Raw genomic sequence first — 19260 nt, 5'->3', positions numbered from 1 at the left:
CTGTTCCTCACTTCATTTGGTGGGGGGAGGGGAAGCACCTGGTAGGAGGAGGTGACTATTAAAGGAACCTGTCTTAAGGTGTTTAGGGTTTTGTAGGTTAAAACCAGATCTTTAATTGGGTGTGCGAGTGGACTGGGTGCCAGTGCAGCTGATAAATCACTGACATAATTTGATGAAAACGTGTGGTTCTGTTTTGAACCAACTGTGGTTTTCAAGCCATTTTTAAAAGCAGCTTGACATACAAAGCATTTCAGTAGTTAAAATAGGGTGGGAGCTATATGATATGAAAATCTTTATTGTCATTGCCCCGTACAGAACAACGAAATTGAAAAATCTACATAAGACATTCAGAAACCAACAAGCCTGCTATCCCAACCTGGTTAGCCCCCTAAAAACTCTGATACCCCATTTTAAAATACAATATACTCCCATAGAGACTCCTTACACTGTGTTTAAAACTATCAAAGCATGGATAACCATGACTATTAGACGATTTACCATCAAGATAGAAGAACTACTAATAAGATTTTCCAATCATAAACCATAAAGGAAAACAATGATCAGTAAGACAATTCTACATATCCCTCCCTTCTAATTGCTGTGCATTTAAATTGTAATATTGCCACGGCCGGGGACTTTTCTATATGGTTACAAATTGTGGGCCGCTCTGAATGTGTTTCAACTTGAATTGATCCCTATTGAGTTGGATCAGACTTTTAGGTAAAATACAGATGATGATGATGCATCTGGTATTATCATTTGGTTATCAAACTTCTCCTGCAAAGCTTTGATCTCCAGCCAACACATTTGGAAAAAGATTAAAGCCAAAGCAGTAGGGTCTAAAATGCCTGAATAAGAAAAAATGGTGGCACATTCAGAGAACATAATAAATCTAAAAGAGAAAATTACTAACAGTTTCCAAGTCTGCAGTTTCTTATGGTACCTTTTCAGCTTCTTTTTAATTGTATTTGTTGTATGTACTAGGAGACTCTGACTGCATGGGCACATTGACCTATAATAGTTTACTCCATGGGGTGTCTAACTGGTTTGAAATGTTAGCACACATGAGCTCTTTTTAAGGATTATTGATCTTGCTTAATTATGAAGAAGATGACCTAACAGATGCAGATGCCTTTGTCTGGCATGTGGCCATTTTAAAATAACTCACAGAAACATAACCTGAATGATTCTGTGTGCTGGAAGCAATTTTGAGTGGTCTAATCTAAACCCTCATGGCTTCCCATGTTGCGCTGGACTTTGCCTCCATATGTGCCATTGTTTAGCAAAGAGAGAGGCTGAAACTAATAAGAAATTGGCTTCTGAATCTGACTTCCATCATGATGAGTTGGGTGTCAGATGATGAAGCTAAATACAGATCAACTTCCCCACAAAATATTTAGCCTAATCCTATGGTTCTCATCCCTAAAGGAACATTAAATGTGTGTAACTACATTTATAGTGCAGTTCCAATGTACTGCTACCCAGAGGTAAACTGCACTGAGTTCAGTGGGGCTTTGAGACACACTCCCATTCATTATTTGTGGCCTTTTCCTCTCCTTTGCCTCTATTATCTCCTCCGTTTGTGAACATTTAGATTGTAAACTTGAAATATACTCAGAGTCGCAAAGTGATTTCATGCTCTTTATTCAGCTCATAGTGGTGAGGAGGAATGAATGAAAGTCCCCTCAAAGTATCTGCTTTATATACATTATTTACACAATGGGCTGCACATGATTGGCTAATTCTGGAATTCTACTGTAAGCCAATCAGGTTGTGGATTCACTTATATCTGGAGCATGATTGGGTGGTTCCTGCCAACCAATCATAACTGCTGCATTGTTCTAGGACCAATCAGACTGCTGCATTCTGAATCCTATTGTTCTAGGACCAATCAGACTGCTGCAGTTTGGATCCTATTCAACTCAGTACATAACAAAACTCTTGGAGCTAGAGATCCATCGTTGTCGTCTGGTTTAATTACATGCTATGCCCATTGGTGCTATGTAAGCAAATTATTATTAACTGTGTGATTATTTTCATTCTTACAAACAACCATACTGAGATGGAGCTCTGTGTAACTTAAAAGTCTGGCTACCAGCATTTAAAACACTACTTGATGTAAATAAGCCTTATTTGTGGTGTGTTTGTCCTCCCCTTTTGCTTTCCAGTCCAGATCAACAAATCCTAAGGAATGTAGATGGTTAAAGTTAGAGAGTTTCCACTTGGAAACTGAAACTTTATTGCCATCATGCTGGAGGGTGGAAGTTCATGGCAGAATGAGTTGGAAGCGACCCAAAATAATCTGAATTTAACCCAGTTCTACTCTGGGTCCTCATCATCTGAGGCCCTCTTCCTGTGTTCCCTCCACGAGAGGTCTGCAGGGTGGCAACATGAGAGGGGACCTTTTCTGCAGTGGCTCCCTGGTTGTGGAATGCTCTTTCCAGGGAGACTCACGTGGTGCCATCATTATATACCTTTTGTTGTTGTTTAGTCGTTCAGTCGTGTCCGACTCTTCGTGACCCCATGGACCAGAGCACGCCAGGCCCTCCTGTCTTCCACTGCCACCCGCAGTTTGGCCAGATTCATGTTTGTAGCTTCGAGAACACTGTCTAACCATCTCGTCCTCTGCCGTCCCCTTCTCCTTGTGCCCTCCATCTTTCCCAACATCAGGGTCTTTTCCAGTGAGTCTTCTCTTCTCATGAGGTGGCCAAAGTATTGGAGCCTCAGCTTCACGATCTGTCCCTCCAGTGAGCACTCAGGGCTGATTTCCTTCAAAATGGAGAGGTTTGATCTTCTTGCAGTCCATGGGACTCTCAAGAGTCTCCTCCAGCACCAGAATTCAAAAGCATCAATTCTTCGGCGATCAGCCTTCTTTATGGTCCAGCTCTCACTTCCATACATCACTACTGGGAAAACCATAGCTTTTACTATACGGACCTTTGTTGGCAAGGTGATGTCTCTACTTTTTAAAATGCTGTCTATATACCTTTAGGCACAAGGAAAAAACTTGTGGCCAGTGTGGTGTAGTGGTTAAGAGTGGCAGACTCGTAGTATGGGGAACCGGGTTCGCATCTCCGCTCCTCCACCTGCAGCTGCTGGGTGACCTTGGGCCAGTCACACTTCTCTGAAGTCTCTCAGCCCCACTCACCTCACAGAGTGTTTGTTGTGGGGGAGGAAGGGAAAGGAGAATGTTAGCTGCTTTGAGACTCCTGAAGGGGAGTGAAAGGCGGGATATCAAATCCAAACTCTTCTTCTTCTTCTTCCTCTGTAACCAGGCCTTTGGCCTTTAAGTATCTGTGGCATTTTAGTAGTAAGTGGGATTTTTCTACTGTATTTCTTTTTCCTCTTGGTTTTCATGCAGCTTTGTGGGGTGTGTGTGTCTGCTTCCCTGTCTGTAAAGTGACTAACAAATTCAGCAAATGATAATAATGAATAATAAAAAAGTGGGATTATCCATGATCACAGTTAACAAGCAGATCACTTGAGATGCTTGTGGTCACCTTCCTTCTTAAACCAAAATAACTTGCTAACATATTTCCATGGAAGAGTCAAAGCCAAGTCTGTAGCTAATGGCAGTCATTTTACAAAATTTAGAGAAAAATGTTTGTGGTATAGAGTGTATAGAGTGTTTGTGGTATAGAGAGTATTGAAATGTCAGGTTTTCATTTGTCTTATTTTCCCCCTTCTAGGAAGGTGAGCCAGTTAGGCCAGGAGTAGCCATGACTGATCTCGCCACAGGATTGTATGCATATGGTGCAATTATGGCTGGACTTCTTCAGCGATATAAAACAGGGAAGGGAATGCACATAGACTGCAATTTGCTATCATCTCAGGTGAGGACATATTCTGATATTTGGATAATGAGGACGGGATTCACTTTCTGAATAATCTCTGCAGTATGGCACATGTGGCAGATTTCACTCAGGAGGCTTGTGTGTCTGGTAATAAAGAAAATAAAATCACTGCACTAAATGACATGATAGGATATCTATGAGGTTGAATTGATTGCACTAATTTAGCAAACCTTTAAAAGCATTTTAGCTTTTAAAGCTTTTAAAATGATAAAATATGCATGTGGACTTGAATAGCTACAAGTCGGTTCCAAAAATAGCAGATCAACAGTCTAATCTTTGGCATATCTTACTGCCAGGTATGTGGGGATAGGCAACCTAAACTGACCAAAATGGTTAATTATCAATATTATGGAAGACACATACATACACCTATCATTCTATGTAAAGTACTTACCTATGATCAGCAATTGTTCTATGCTTATAAAAAGATGGTAAGCAATTTACCAGACAGAACAGTTTTATAAGTCAAAATTTAGCTCATGTTGAACAAGCCTTAACTATGTACAGTGGTACCTCGGTTTTCAAACAGTCTGGCTTGCATATGTTTTGGATTACAAACACATCAGACCTGGAAGTGCGTGTCCCAGTTTGCAAACTCTTTTTGGATTACAACCCATTTTTTTGGGGGGGGGGGATTATGAGCAAATTTTTTTGGGAGGCCCCATTGGCGAAAGTGTGCCTTGGATTACAACCTGTTTTGGTTTACAAACGGACCTCCAGAACGGATTATGGTTGTAAACCAAGGTACCACTGTATTTTGTATTTTCATTTTGTATTTTTCTGTTGTGAACTGCCCTGGGATTTTCAGATGAAGGGTGGTATACAAATTTAATAAATAATAACAATAACTATTTTTTGTATTTTATCCCCCCCCCAATCTCTCATCTTTAAGTGCATGTGTAATTTGCGGTTCATTAAAATTACCATGAATACTCCCTCTGACTTTGAGTGCTCAGAAGAAATACAGATATTTGTATTTGCATAGGATCCAAGCAATTGATCCTTTTGCTCAGTAGTAAATCAGTAGATTTTTTTTGAAAAAATCTATTTATGTCACCTAGTAAATTATTACCATAAGCCCAGTCTCAGACCCATTGCAAAATGCATGTTGAATATGCCATTAAAAATGTAACTGAAGGGAATAGTATGGAAGATTTATTAATTTGTTATTAATTAATTTGTTTTTTAGTCTGTCCTTCATCCATACCATGGTAGAAAGGGACACAGGTTTAAATCACTGAGCCTCTTGGGCTTTCCACTCGGAAGGTTGAAGGTTCGAATCTGCACCATGGGGTGAGCTCCCGTTGCTCTATCCCAGCTTCTGCCAACCTAGCAGTTCGAAAGCATACCAGTGCAAGTAGACAAATAGGTACCGCTCCGGCGGGAAGGTATATGGCGTTTCCAGGTGCTCTTGCTTCCATCACAGTATCCTGTTGCGCCAGAAGTAGTTTAGTCATGCTGGCCACATGACTTGGAAAGCTGTCTGTGGACAAATGCCAGTTCCCTTGGCCTGAAGCGAGATGAGCGCCGCAACCCCATAGTTGCCTTTGACTGGACCTAACCATCCTTTACCTTTTTTTACCTACCAGGGTGGATTACATCTAAATGCACTGTTAAGACAACAAAGCAACTTTCATTAGGTAAAACATAAGAGAATATACACAGAACAATAACACCGCTAGATGCTTCATATGCAGCTGCTTATCAATATTTTTCTTAATTATATACACAGGGGACTCATATACAGAAAGAAAACTTGTGGGAAGAGAAGGCTTCTGTCTTCTTCCCCAGCACTAATAAAATGAGGTCCCAGCATGACTGGAAGCCTTAAGGAAAGCATCTCCTATGGTGCCTCCCCTGCTCACCATCTGCCTTTCCAGTCACTCCTGTGCCTATAATTAAAAAGAAGAAAGAACAGATGCATAGCTGTGTGCTGTGTTATCTAGTAAACATCTTCCAAAGTTAAAGCTGTTGCGTGTTGAGGTCCCATGGGCCACCCCAATAACTCACACATCACACAGAATTTTTTGTTTAAGATTTTTGGCATAATTTTGGCCACAACTTTATTAAAATACAAATTTGTGAGTGGTTGCGTAGGCATTGGTTGCGACTATCTGCTCCCACCATGGGGGACAGACTGACATTCCACACAATGCGAAAGTCAGAATAGGGGAATACACTTGGGGGTTACGCGGAGCAGGGAACCTGCCCTCGCCCCAAATGCCACCAGGAGCTCATTGCTATGGCCCGAGCCCCCTAGACAGAGTGGACAAGCAATAGTTAGCCCCCAATTCCTTTAACGGAATCCCTTGCAGCAGCAGCATTAGAGGGGCAGGCACTCAACCTACCAAGGGCAGGCACTCAACCACTTCCCCTCAACCAACCAAACCATAAACCAATGCCTAACCGCAACCTTACAAGTTGTGACGATTTGCTACGCAGTAGGCAAAAACCAAATGGCCCCAGCCAATCAGCCAGGCCCCTGCCCCAAGAGCAGACGACCCCATGACAGGCATAGCAAGGTCAAAGTGAACAACCCTAATTCTAGGGAGGGGGGGATGGGCAATCTGATGCACGGTCGAAAAGAGGAAGCCCTAGCCTCGTGCAAGGAGTTTTAGCATTTCTGGCTGTCAATCAACAAATGGCAACATTAACTTCTTCCCAACAACAAGGGAAGCCCCAATCGCATCAGTGGCCAACGAACAATTAGCCCGCCCCCAACTTTGGAGTGTCCTGGCGGCCCCCACCGCAACACATGCTCTCCATGAAGGAGAACACGCTTTACCCTACTGGGTCACCAACCTTTCCTTGCCCAAGGAGGCACATTTGGAATTTTCAAATGCTGCCCCAAAAATGCTTCTGAGGTGGACAACATTTGGCCTGTCACAAAATGGCTGCCATTGGAGGCATGGCCAGTCACACATTATTGCCTTTTTCTTGCTCATTCTGCATGTTTGTGCCTTGCCTACTGGGAAAAACCCCAGAGACAAAAGGAAGTGATGGGGGAACCGGACAAAAAAACCAACGGCCCAGAGCCAGAGAAGAGGAAAAATAATCACATAAACTCTGTTTCTTCCCATTCCTTCTCTTCCTGGTCTGTCCTCCACTCCCTGCTTGCTGTTGCCTTTCAAAATGCGTTGCCTCTTTTTCCCCCAATCGCTCCACTTTCTTCTTGGATTCCAATCTTAGCATGAAAAACTGGAGTTCCTCTCTTGTCTACTGAAGGTTTATTAGGCAGAGGTGGTCCTCTCCTCCCTTCTTAACAAGGGGGAAAGGGGGCAGTGAGGGGAGGGAGGAATGTAGAGGCTTCAAGGGCGCAGTGGGCTGAAGGCTTGCATGGTTGCCATGTTGGGAACACCAGCTCCATAAGGTTTTAATTCTGCGGATTTGCTAAATCAGGCCACAGCTGGATAGTAGCTGATTTCTCACTGGGAGCAGTTCTTTATGAGTTGATCCGAAATTAATGGCTGGGCACCAGCATTCCAAAGTGCCTTGACTATAAACTTTTAACCCCTAACATAAAGTCCCTTTGAAACTTCCCCCTCCACTTACGTTATTTATGATAGTCAACTCGTCTTCTTAACATCAGCATCTAAACAGTATTCTTTAGACGATAGTAAATAAGAAGGAAGTGGTTTTCGTACTTGTTTCCAATTATGAAACTGATCTGTGTCTTCTGTTGTGGCCTGAAAATATCTCTTGGAAGTTTTTATAATATCATTCCTGAATTTAATTGTAACCAGTTGAGGAGCAAGCAAACAACAAGAGTCCTGAGCCATTTCAGTTTCTACCATCTGCCTCAGTCTGACATTAAGCAAGGAATCTTACACTTCCATAAAATTCAGCTGTCTTTATTGTGCATTTCCCCCCTCCCAACTTTTGCCAAGGAAAGAATATCACTTTGATCCAGAGAGCTACTCGATTAACCACTGTGTGCCTATTTCCCTCTTAGCCTGCACCCCCATGCTGTGGGGTGAACTGCTTTCGAAACAGAGGCCTTTCAAGAGGTTTGCAATGCAATATGGGAGGCTGCTGGGTTTTGGTTTTTTTTGAAGGAGGGGGAACCAACACACCTAACTTTCACCCACCTCAAGAAATTCTTCTGCATTGCCGCCTGTAGTCAGCATTGTTAGCATTGCACATTTACTGGTAAGCCTCTTTTCTGCTTCTAATTACTTAATTTCATGCTTAAGTCACAAAAATATACAGTATTTTCTTTTAATTATAGATCAACTCTGGTTACGGTACTTTTCTTTCCCTTTGGTGAAAGATTTTCTGCTTAATGATATTTTATCCCATTAGCCATTAATTCTTTCAGTGCAATGCAGTGGCTACAGTTAGTTGTTCAGATATTGGTGTCTTCAAGATGGGATTCCTTGTATGTCAGGGGTGCCCAAACTTTTTTCAAAGAGGGCCAGATTTGATGAAGTGAACATGTGTGAGGGCCGACCAAAGTTTTCTAGAATTGAAGTTGATGAGCTTTTTTTTTAGGATTTGACCCCAGTAAAAAAACTGCCACAGGGGCCGGATTAGGCCCCCATGATGGACTTTGGACATGCCTGCAGAAGGTAGTGTTGACTGCTGTAACATGATTTGCTACAGCACGCGTGAATCCCTGCCAGCACAGAAAACTCTTCCTCAGAAGAACTGCACTGGCTTCTCCTTTGCTACCTGGCTCAGTTCAAGGTGTTACTATGACACCACAAAGCCCACAACAGCTTATGGCCAGTTTACTTCAAGGACTGTATCGCTCCATATGGGCCCACTTAGATGGGCAGAACTGGCACTTTTTCTTCCAGTTCCTTTTCTTCCAGTTGTATCTTTCTCTGTCTTTCTCACTTGGATATTCTGTGTTCTCTAAAAGAAACCTAAGATACATGTGTTCATCATTCATGCAAACATATGCACACATTCCAACCTCTGTACTTCCATTTGTCTTCTGCGTGCAGCCTCTCGTTTGCAGGCCCTCTGGTTTCTCCTCTCCTAAACTTGATAGTTTGTCTTTCCTTGTTTGGGGTGCAGGGTTACTATCACACCTGCTGTTTTGGCCAAACATATTTGGGGTGATCAGATGCAAGGGAGGCAGAGAGCTCAAATACCTTTTAAAAGTTCCACAGAAGATGGAATTTCAGCAAGCACAGCTTGTTGTGCAGGGGTGAGAAAAAAGAGATGTTGAAATATCCTCTGCTCAGCAGCTGTTAAACAAGCTGCACTTTTCACCAGCAATTAATTTTTTGTAGATAATCATCTGAACAAAGACAGACCATGGACTGCCAATTCCATGTCCTCCAGCAAGTCTCAGTGTTGCTGCATTGATTTATTAATCATATAATATGACTTTTAGCTTTAATTGGGTTGTTCAGCTTGTTTTGTAGCTGTTGCTTTAACAGTGTTTTGTAGATTGTAATTGATTCACTTAGGATTTGTTAATAATTCTATATTATTTATGTTGCATTTTTGATGTTCTATTATGTTCTGTTATGTTAAGAATATTTATTGTTTCTAAGCTGCTTTGGGATTCATTTGAATGAAAAGCGGTAAAGGAATATAAAGGTAAAGGTACCCCTGCCCATATGGGCCAGTCTTGACAGACTCTAGGGTTGTGCGCTCATCTCACTCTAGAGGCCGGGAGCCAGCGCTGTCCACAGACACTTCCGGGTCACGTGGCCAACGTGACAAGCTGCATCTGGCGAGCCAGAGCCGCACACGGAAACGCCGTTTACCTTCCCGCTAGTAAGCGGTCCCTATTTATCTACTTGCACCCGGGAGTGCTTTCGAACTGCTGGGTTGGCAGGCGCTGGGACGGAGCAACGGGAGCGCACCCCGCCGCCGGGATTCGAACCGCCGACCTTTCGATCGGCAAGCCCTAGGTGCTGAGGCTTTTACCCACAGCGCCACCCGCATCCCCAAAGGAATATAATCAGTCTCAAATATATTGAAATGTAGGCTTCCTAGCTCCAGCATTTATTCCACCAAAGTTCACTAGCTGCTAGCAACCATAACATAAATCAGGGGTCATCAAGCTTTTTGGGTCCGTGGGCACATTTGCAAACTGAATACACTCTCACGGGCACCCCACACGCACCACAACCAAGAACACACCACAACCTTCTCTGCTGCAGAATTCTTATTTTGAGTCCTCTTTCACGTTTCAGTTGTAGGAGGGGGGACCCTGTGGACATTAAGGAAGGACTTCCACAAGGATTATTTTCATTTACGTTTGAGAGAGTTTTGCATTTGCTTCTCAGAATGTTATCTGCTCAATCAGCCACATTATTTTCCATCAATCAAATAAGATACAGATATAAAGTTGTTTATTCAGATTTTGTTAAGTGCAGAGGACATGCAACTGAAAGAGGTCTGAAGAAATGCCAGAGGGTTTTTTTTTAACTCAACATGATCTTTTCAGCATTTGCACATTTTGGGCAAGTGCATATCTGAAAATGCAGAATCAAAATAAGTTTAAAAATAAATTTTGTCTTCTATTTGTGATAATTGTGGGGTGGGTTTGGGGATATGTACAGTATGGGGGGAGGGGAGAAACCTCTGTATGTATTTAAACTCTGTATGCCCAGAAGGTTAATACAGGCAACTCCCGACTCACGTGGGGGTTGCGTTCCTGGCCGCTGCCTGCATCAGTCTGTTCTGCCCCTGCCCCATCCTCTTGCAGTGCCAGAAATGACACCTGTGCCATCCACAACTCAAATGCGCATGAGTGTGGAGTTGCCTGTATTAATTCAGCCATATCCTAAATCAAATAGAGTTCTAAGTGACACTTTTCTTTTGAGCAGTGCTGTCTTTTGACATCTGAATGGCTGAACATCCATTTGTACTCAAGACAACACAAAGGGTTCAAAGGAATGCAAAATAGCTGGGTGATCAGTGGGTGCATCGGAGCTGCAAAGATGGAAAGCTGAATCTCTCATGTTAAAAACTTGTCCCATTTCAAACGCAACTCGCCTCCAGAGATTTGTTCTGTATGTTACCTCACGGCTCAGTAGGACAAAAGCACGTAGTAATAGGCAACTTTCAAGTGTCTTTTTAGCCTTAAGGCCACTTTTTTTGTTCATTCAGTTACCACGGTGTAGGGATGTAGAGAGCCATTTGCTGCCTTGATCTCTCTGTCTCTGTAGTATGAAGCAAGAGTTCGTAGCACTGTAGACTGCGGTGTAGACGGTTGAAAGAAAGCATGCTTTTGAAATATTTCCTTTAAAAGGCATTCTGTGAAAGCAAAGGGTCATTGCTATTTGAGGATGCCTCATTTTCTCAGCTACTCAAAAGACCTTCCCAGCTTAATGGAAATAAGCAAAATTCCTGCCCTGATGAAACCACATGCTGTTGAAATGTTGATCACACGTTGGTTGGTTTTTAAGCTCAACACTGAGCTGGAATAGGGTAACATACCCCGTATTTATCGCTCTATAACACGCACCTGACCATAACACGCACGTAGTTTTTAGAGGAGGAAAACAAGAAAAAAAATATTCTAAACGAAACAGTGGATGTATGATTTTTGTGGTTCATGCTGTGGCCACAGACATGTGATCTGATGGTGAATTTGGGGTGACCAAGTGCAAAAATCTTGAGGATCCATGTGGATCCGTGCTTTGTAACCATGTTTTAAGTGGGGAGGGAAGGAAAAGCACTCAAGGGACAAGGAGCACGCGTGGGGTGTGTGGAGAAGGATGCTGCTAATAATGCAGAAGAGGGGTTTAAGGGGAGAAGAAGCACGCATGGGGTGTGTGGAGAAGGATGCTGCTAATATTGCAGAAGAGGGGTATAAGGGGAGAAGGCTTCTCTCCTCTCCCACTTCGCTCCTTTAAAACAAGCAGGTTCTGCTTCTCTCCCTCCTCTCCGGCTTAGAGAGCTGAAAAGCTTTGCTGCTATTTAGCGAGCTGAGTGGGGAGGAGAGAGGGACAGAGAGCACGGTTTAAAGCAGCCAACCAGACAGGTGTAAGCGGCTCCTCTCCCGCTTTGCTGTTTCAAAGCGAGCCATGGAGGAGGGAAGGAAGGGGAACCATGGATCCTCTGTTCACGACTGCAGCAGATCCCCCCCCCCACCCATAGGCATTCGCTCCATAACACGCACAGACATTTCCCCTTACTTTCTAGGAGGAAAAAAGTGAGTGTTATGGTGCAAAAAATACGGTATATTAGTAACATGCATTGTTTCTTATTTATAAATCTCTTGAGAGTTCTTCATGGTGTCCACTAACTTTTATAGAATTTCACAGGCCTCTTCCTGGGAACTGCCAGTGCTGATGTGGGTACCTACCACATGATTTAACCAACTCACTTAGCCAAATCCCAGGACATTACTGCAGTTGCATAGATTCTCAGCCATGCAGAAAGCTACTGTTTATTGGTAATAAATACATTGCATGAAGAAGCAGCCAAGAGAGAGAATTTAACCACAGCAGCATATGAAAGCAAATTTGCTAACCTACTGGATATCATCCAAGAAGATAGTTCCTTCTCCAGCAATTGATGCTGCACCCTAGAACTCTGTGAGGCCTTTATGAGGATGGGGTTAGCCTTCCCTCTGTTCACATCTTTTAAAAAGGTATTGCCAGCACTCGCTGCCATATATCTCTCACCCTTGCATGGCATTTTCTTTGCCCGAGAAGGGCCAATTTTGACACTTCACTATTCTGATCCTATCTTTTAACGTCATCCATAAATGTGCCAAGTATTTATTGGGCAGGGATAGGAAGCTGTTTTGTGTTGGGTTTTGTTGCTTTTTACCACTTCTAATTGTGGTGGATAAACTAGGAGGAAAGACATCTTTGGGGTGTATCTAAATTTAAGAAAGCCACATGAAGATGCAGAATGCCCAATTATTTTCAACGAATTAAGATAAAGAAAATGGTTTGTTAAAAATTTATTTCCCATCTTTTCACTTAACTCTTAATACACATGCTTGCTTGGGACATTACATACATATAATTTTGACAGAGTCACAGTAATGACACTTTGTGGGATTTTTAAAAGCCTCTTGAAACATGATTCCCTCTTTTCTGCCTGTTCTTCCCCTCTGGCACTTAGTATCTTGTTTCCCTGGCTGTCTGATTTTTGGTTTTAAGAACATTAAGTTTTTAGCATTCCACCGGGGAATTTCAGTTTTGCTCTGATATTACTAGGTGTGTAGAATGAAACATGTGACATGACCATCCTTTGTGATTGCAGACAGAAGAATTCAAGTGTGTGTGTGTGTTCAATACATTGAAGAAAGAGTGTTTGGTAAATATAGACAGACATGGTATATATTTACAGCAGGTAGGTCTGTCTGTGCAAGTGAATGAATGCTGAGACTGTATCTTTTGGGACATCTGCTTTCATGTCTGAAGGCCACCCCTTTGGTTTTGCTTCTTAAGATGGAAACAAAAAATGCCTTGTAGGCTTTAAAGAATACTCTGTAACCTGTAGACTAAATAATTGGGTAATGGGATGTATTATTTTGTCTTACCTCCTAAGGATTGCAAAGCATTTGGAAGCTCTGATGAATGCGAGCTCTCTTGCAGCTGCTGTGGCCCTAGAAGAAGAAGGAATTCAAAATAACTGCAATTGTCTCTTCCCCAAAACACATGCAAACAATAGACCCAGACGTATTAAGAAGTAGGGAAATGATCATATAAAGCAGTTTCCTACTCCTTAGGGAATTCTATGGTAAGGAAGAAGCTGTTGTTGTTTAGTCGTTTAGTCATGTCCGACTCTTCGTGACCCCATGGACCAGAGCACGCCAGGCACTCCTGTCTTCCACTGCCTCCCGCAGTTTGGTCAAACTCATGCTGGTAGCTTCGAGAACACTGTCCAACCATCTCGTCCTCTGTCGTCCCCTTCTCCTTGTGCCCTCCATCTTTCCCAACATCAGGGTCTTTTCCAGGGAGTCTTCTCTTCTCATGAGGTGGCCAAAGTACTGGAGCCTCAGCTTCACGATCTGTCCTTCCAGTGAGCACTCAGGGCTGATTTCCTTAAGAATGGAGAGGTCTGATCTTCTTGCAGTCCATGGGACTCTCAAGAGTCTCCTCCAGCACCAGAATTCAAAAGCATCAATTCTTCAGCGATCAGCCTTCTTTATGGTCCAGCTCTCACTTCCATACATCACTAGTGGGAAAACCATGGCTTTAACTATACAAACCTTTATTGGAAGAAGCTACTTGCTCACAATCTGCTTGGATGGACTGCCGGTGGGTCAGTGAGGTCGACTGGAGCCTGCAGGCTTCAAGACTCCTGGTGGGTTATGAGCATCCTAAGGAATCATGGAAGAAGGGGAAGCCTCAAGAAGGTTGGGGATACCTTTTGAGGGAGGACAAAAAAACTGATGTGGAGGTGCATATTGGGATATTTACTCCTCCCATCCTCTGATGAGCAGGATTTCTTTGGCCTGATGGGAAGATGGAAAAGGGAGTTCAGCCTGTATTTCCAGAAGGAAGAAGCAGCTGCCTTAAGCTCCGAGAAGCCTTTGGGACCCAGAAACTACAATTCTACATCTTTGCTGCTTTCAGGGCTGGCAAATACGTTTTGCTGCCTAAGACAGAACAGTGAATGATATCCCTCACCCCACAAGTGAGGATACCTGGTGTCCAGGGATTGTCAAGTCATTTTAGAATCTGAGGTGGAAAAAGACACAAGCAACTTATTCCTTGGCAGTAGAAATAAAACAATAATAACTAACAATGTATTCATTTACTTTTTTTTATATACCACCCAGTAGTAATATGTTCTCAATGTTGTTTTTTGTGTGGCACCTCAAAATCAGCTGCTTGAGGCTGCTGCCCTACTCCAGCGGCTGGTAGGGGTTGCATGACTGCTGAAGAAATACTGGGTGTTGAAGAAGATTCTGCTGTGATTTAGGATGTACAGCATTCTTAGTTTGCTCATCACAGCCTACTGAGTCCAGCTGTTGGTTTGTGTGAGATGCGAGTGCACCTTTGAATGCTTCCAGCACATTTTAGATAATTGCAAGAGGCAATTGGAATATCGGCAGGCAATTGTATTAGGAGTGGGGAACAATTAGCCCTCCATATGTTGCTAAACTACAGCTCCCACCAGTCTTTGCAAGCGTGGCCAATGGCCAGGGGTGATGGGAGTTGTAGTTCAGCAACTTATGGAGAGCTAGAGGTTCCCCACACCTGTGCTAAGCCGTACGGTCTCCCAGTAAAGGTAAAGGTACCCCTGCCCGTACGGGCCAGTCTTGCCAGACTCTAGGGTTGTGCGCCCATCTCACTTAAGAGGCCGGGGGCCAGCGCTGTCCGCAGACACTTCCAGGTCACATGGCCAGTGTGACAAGCTGCATCTGGCGAGCCAGCGCAGCACACGGAACGCCGTTTACCTTCCCGCTGGTAAGCGGTCCCTATTTATCTACTTGCACCCGAAGGTGCTTTCGAACTGCTAGGTTGGCAGGCGCTGGGACCGAACGACGGGAGCGCACCCCGCCACGGGGATTCGAACCGCTGACCTTTCGATCGGCAAGTCCTAGGCGCTGAGGCTTTAACCCACAGCGCCACCCGCGTCCCTCGGTCTCCCAGAGAGGTGGTCAATTACCTTTTTAGATGGTAGGCAACAAATAATAGATTTACAGAACAGATTATCTGTTTTCTTTTTTTAAAAAAAACATAGACTCTGCCTCTGACATCTTTTAGTGTCACAGAAATAGCTGGGAATGGTTCTTGGTAGCCTTGTCCATAAGAGTCAGCCTACAGGAGAGAAGTCTTGTAAAATGACTATTTCTGCTGATAAATCAGATTAGGACAAAAATACTGGGAAAGGCTGCTTTCCTTGAGTCTGAACATTTCTCTAAACTCATATTTCAAACATCTGTGGAGAAACTGCAACCTCAAGATTTGTACTTCAAAATTTGACATTTGAGTTTTAATTTGGTTTTTGGTTCTTTGTTTCCCGGATAATTTCCCAGATAATAATTATTTTTAATTAACACTTCAACTTCAAACGTAGCGTTTGAAATTGAAATAAAACAGCTGAAATATTAGGTGTTTCTCTTTTGATTATGTGTAATAAGTTTTGTCTTTCATTTTTTTCTTTAGTAAAATAAATTGTTTCTTGCATAAAAGATATTTGTTTTAAATATTTATTTGCTGCCTTTCCAAACAAAGCTTTTTCAATGTAGCTCATATGATAGAAAGTTCCAAAATAAATCCGTAATACAAAACATAAATACAGAATCATTTCTGAAGTCCACCTTGGTTTCTAGTGGTCCCAGTCCCAGCTAAGTCCACCTTGGTCTCTAGTGGTCCCAGTCCTTCAGTCTTACAGAGAGAGAGACAGAGAAGTCATCAATTGCTAGAGGAGATTGATGCCTTGTAACATGGTAAGGACTGGATTTCAGATTGAGGTAGAGCTGATTTGCAGGCCATGCCTTGGGTTAAGAGAGCGAACTGAGAGAGCAGAGGATTCAGACAAGCAGCAGCATAGAAGCTGGGATAAGGGAGAGCAGGGAGGCTAGAGCAAGAACAGACAGTGACATCCTTTTAGGGGACCAGACAGATTCCAGATCTGGCCTGATTTAGGAGAATTTATAACCAGGCCAGACCAAGAGCAAACAATAGAGCCCCAGGGAATGGAGCCGTGCTGGGCCATGGAAGAACAAAATGGCTCTTTAGCCTCAAGTGGCTTGGCACCAAATTCTGTGTCCTAGTTAATCCTGGCAAATACAAAAAAAACCCCGACATTTGATAATGAAAAGCACCTGACCATCTTTTTATGAAAGACTTTTATAACGATCCCACTTTTCTTTGATTATGTGATGATCTAGCCAGCATTTATAGCCTTTTAGCTCACCTTGTAGAAGTAATTATCTTCCTGTTTTCCTGCAGAGTAATTCATGCCCTGAAACGATGCTTTTTGACTCGAATTTGGAGGGCATATGCATCTTCATTCTAAAATGCTATGTAGTGTTGCAGACATCTCCATATATTGACACTGCCTTTTTCATATTTTCATGTTCGCAGGTCGCCTGCCTTACCTATGTAGCAAGCACTTACCTAAATTGCAAGACAGAATCCAAACGCTGGGGTACTGCCCATGCAAGTATTGTCCCGTACCAGGTAAGCAAATGGAGCAGGGCCCTTTTTCTCATTCTGTGGTTTTTGATAGCTTTGAAGTGGACAAACACTTTGCTTCTTGTGATCTGCAGCTTGTCTAGTTAGAAAAAAAGGTTCTATTCACTTCCTGCATGTTGTATTTTGCATATGTACTCATCACCAAGCAAGTTAGTAACAAGAAATTGGATTCGAATGGATCAAAGATGTTAGTTATGGTGGGATGGCTTTAACGTGTTTTTATGGGCTTGATAGTTTTATGCCTGAGTGGAAAAGCATACATCTCATTTACTGAACATGGTTTGCACTCCATAGCACTTACAAAAAGAGAAAGCTAGCTTTGCGCACCAAATGCATAAAGACCCCGGGTGTCTTATAAAAGATTTATGTTGTTTTTGAGCCTTTGTGTATTTTAAAGTGTTTCTCTGTAACTATGAGAGATGGAAACTTAATGAAAACCAACCTTTCAAAGGAGCCAAGATTAATACAAAACTCCAAATTGCAAGGCCTGAATATTTATACAAAGTGTTTGCAACTGTATTCCCATAGCAGTATTATTCTATTAGTATATGTAATGCTTTTATTCCTGTTAATGGTATACCAATAACCACTTCCACCTTCATCATGTTCAGTTTAATTAGGTGGGTATTGTTCATTTTCTCTCGACTTTTTCCTTCCCTTTTCTGTGAGGAAAGTGAGAGAGAGAAAAATAAATACAAATAGTGCCGCCTGAACATACAAAGATGGCACCATTGCTAGAAAAGCCATTTAACTGCTTATGTCACTGGTTTGGTTGCCAGCTTTTAATTGTTAAAATACTGTCCCCAGATAAAAACTATAAAATAAAACATTATAGTTTGTAGCCATAGTGACTGAGGGTGCAAAGGTTGCTGACTGAGATAAATATTCACCAGGAAGTAGGGGGTGGGGCGTTGTTGAGTCTCCTTATTTGTAGATATTGCTATCTGAGTAAGTTCATGATTTGAAAGGACTGGGGAGCTGGTAAAGTTGTAAAATCCAAGATGCAGGACAAGGACAGTAAAATGATGTCCCTGTTGCAGAAGAAGATGCGCCATATGTTGACCACAAACTTGACATGAGCCAACAGTGTGATGTGGCAGCTAAAAAAGCCAATGCAATTCTGGGCTGCATCAATAGGAGTATAGCATCTAGATCAAGGGAAGTAATAGTGCCACTGTATTCTGCTCTGGTCAGACCTCACCTGGAGTACTGTGTCCAGTTCTGGGCACCACAGTTCAAGAAGGACACTGACAAACTGGAACGTGTCCAGAGGAGGGCAACCAAAATGGTCAAAGGCCTGGAAACGATACCTTATGAGGAACGGCTAAGGGAGCTGGGCATGTTTAGCCTGGAGAAGAGGAGGTTAGGGGGTGATAGGATAGCCATGTTCAAATATATAAAAGGATGTCACGTAGAGGAGGGAGAAAGGTTGTTTTCTGCTGCTCCAGAGAAGCGGACACGGAGCAGTGGATCCAAACTACAAGAAAGAAGATTCCACCTAAACATTAGGAAGAACTTCCTGACAGTAAGAGCTGTTTGACAGTGGAATTTGCTGCCAAGGAGTGTGGTGGAGTCTCCTTCTTTGGAGGTCTTTAAGCAGAGGCTTGACAACCATATGTCAGGAGTGCTCTGATGGTGTTTCCTGCTTGGCAGGGGGTTGGACTCGATGGCCCTTGTGGTCTCTTCCAACTCTATGATTCTATGATTCTATGATATAGGACAGGAAAAGGTTCAGTAAATATGGCTTAGACACATGGAATATCAGGGGCATGGAGATTATGTCCCAAGGATGGCAATGGAAGGCAGTCTCTTGGGTGGGGGGGATACATATTGGAGATGGTCAGATGTTTGTTTCTCTAGCTGAGAGTGGTTCAAGGACCAGGGAGCAGCCAGAAGACCTTGTAACCATAGAATTCTGCTACTTAGGTGTGGTAGTATGACCGGCCTGTCCACAGTGCAGTTATTTGTAGTAGAAATATTTGTGGGTTTTACATCTGCTGTTTTGTTAGATGTTTGCTCTGTCTTACGTAAAACTGCTCTGCATTCCTTTAACAGATGGTTAAACCGAGTTTGAGTGAGTCTGTGGCCAGACAAAGCATCAGCTAGTCTGGTGTCTTTTGGAGTAGAACCCAAGAATGTTTAAGTTGTAATCCCCAAAGATATGATGCACTACCTTTCTGCTTCCTGAAATACAATATATAATGACTAAAGATTATATTCTTCTAGGAAGTCGTATGTTTCCAAACATTTTGAGGTGGTTAAATGTAGATTAATGCACACTGATAAAATTATGTAAATAGTGTGTTGGCTAAGGGTTGTTGTTTTTT

General features: G+C 42.8%; 1 protein-coding gene across 3 annotated transcripts in view; it reads left to right on the top strand.

Annotated features, from left to right (window-relative positions):
* Positions 1-19260, top strand: part of SUGCT (succinyl-CoA:glutarate-CoA transferase) — a 320741-nt gene that overhangs the window by 38821 nt on the left and 262660 nt on the right. For all 3 annotated transcript variants that reach the window (XR_014503864.1, XM_083407090.1, XM_083407091.1), the window contains exons 8-9: positions 3690-3833; positions 16823-16918. Coding sequence is in view for 2 of the 3 variants with exons in the window: in XM_083407090.1 (XP_083263216.1) it covers positions 3690-3833; positions 16823-16918 (240 nt within the window). In the remaining variant the exon portion in view is untranslated. The remainder of the gene's footprint in view (positions 1-3689; positions 3834-16822; positions 16919-19260) is intronic.

Source organism: Podarcis tiliguerta (assembly GCF_965153285.1).
Source record: "Podarcis tiliguerta genome assembly, chromosome: 12".
Taxonomy (NCBI): domain Eukaryota; kingdom Metazoa; phylum Chordata; class Lepidosauria; order Squamata; family Lacertidae; genus Podarcis; species Podarcis tiliguerta.
This window is presented reverse-complemented; position numbering and strand designations above follow the sequence as displayed.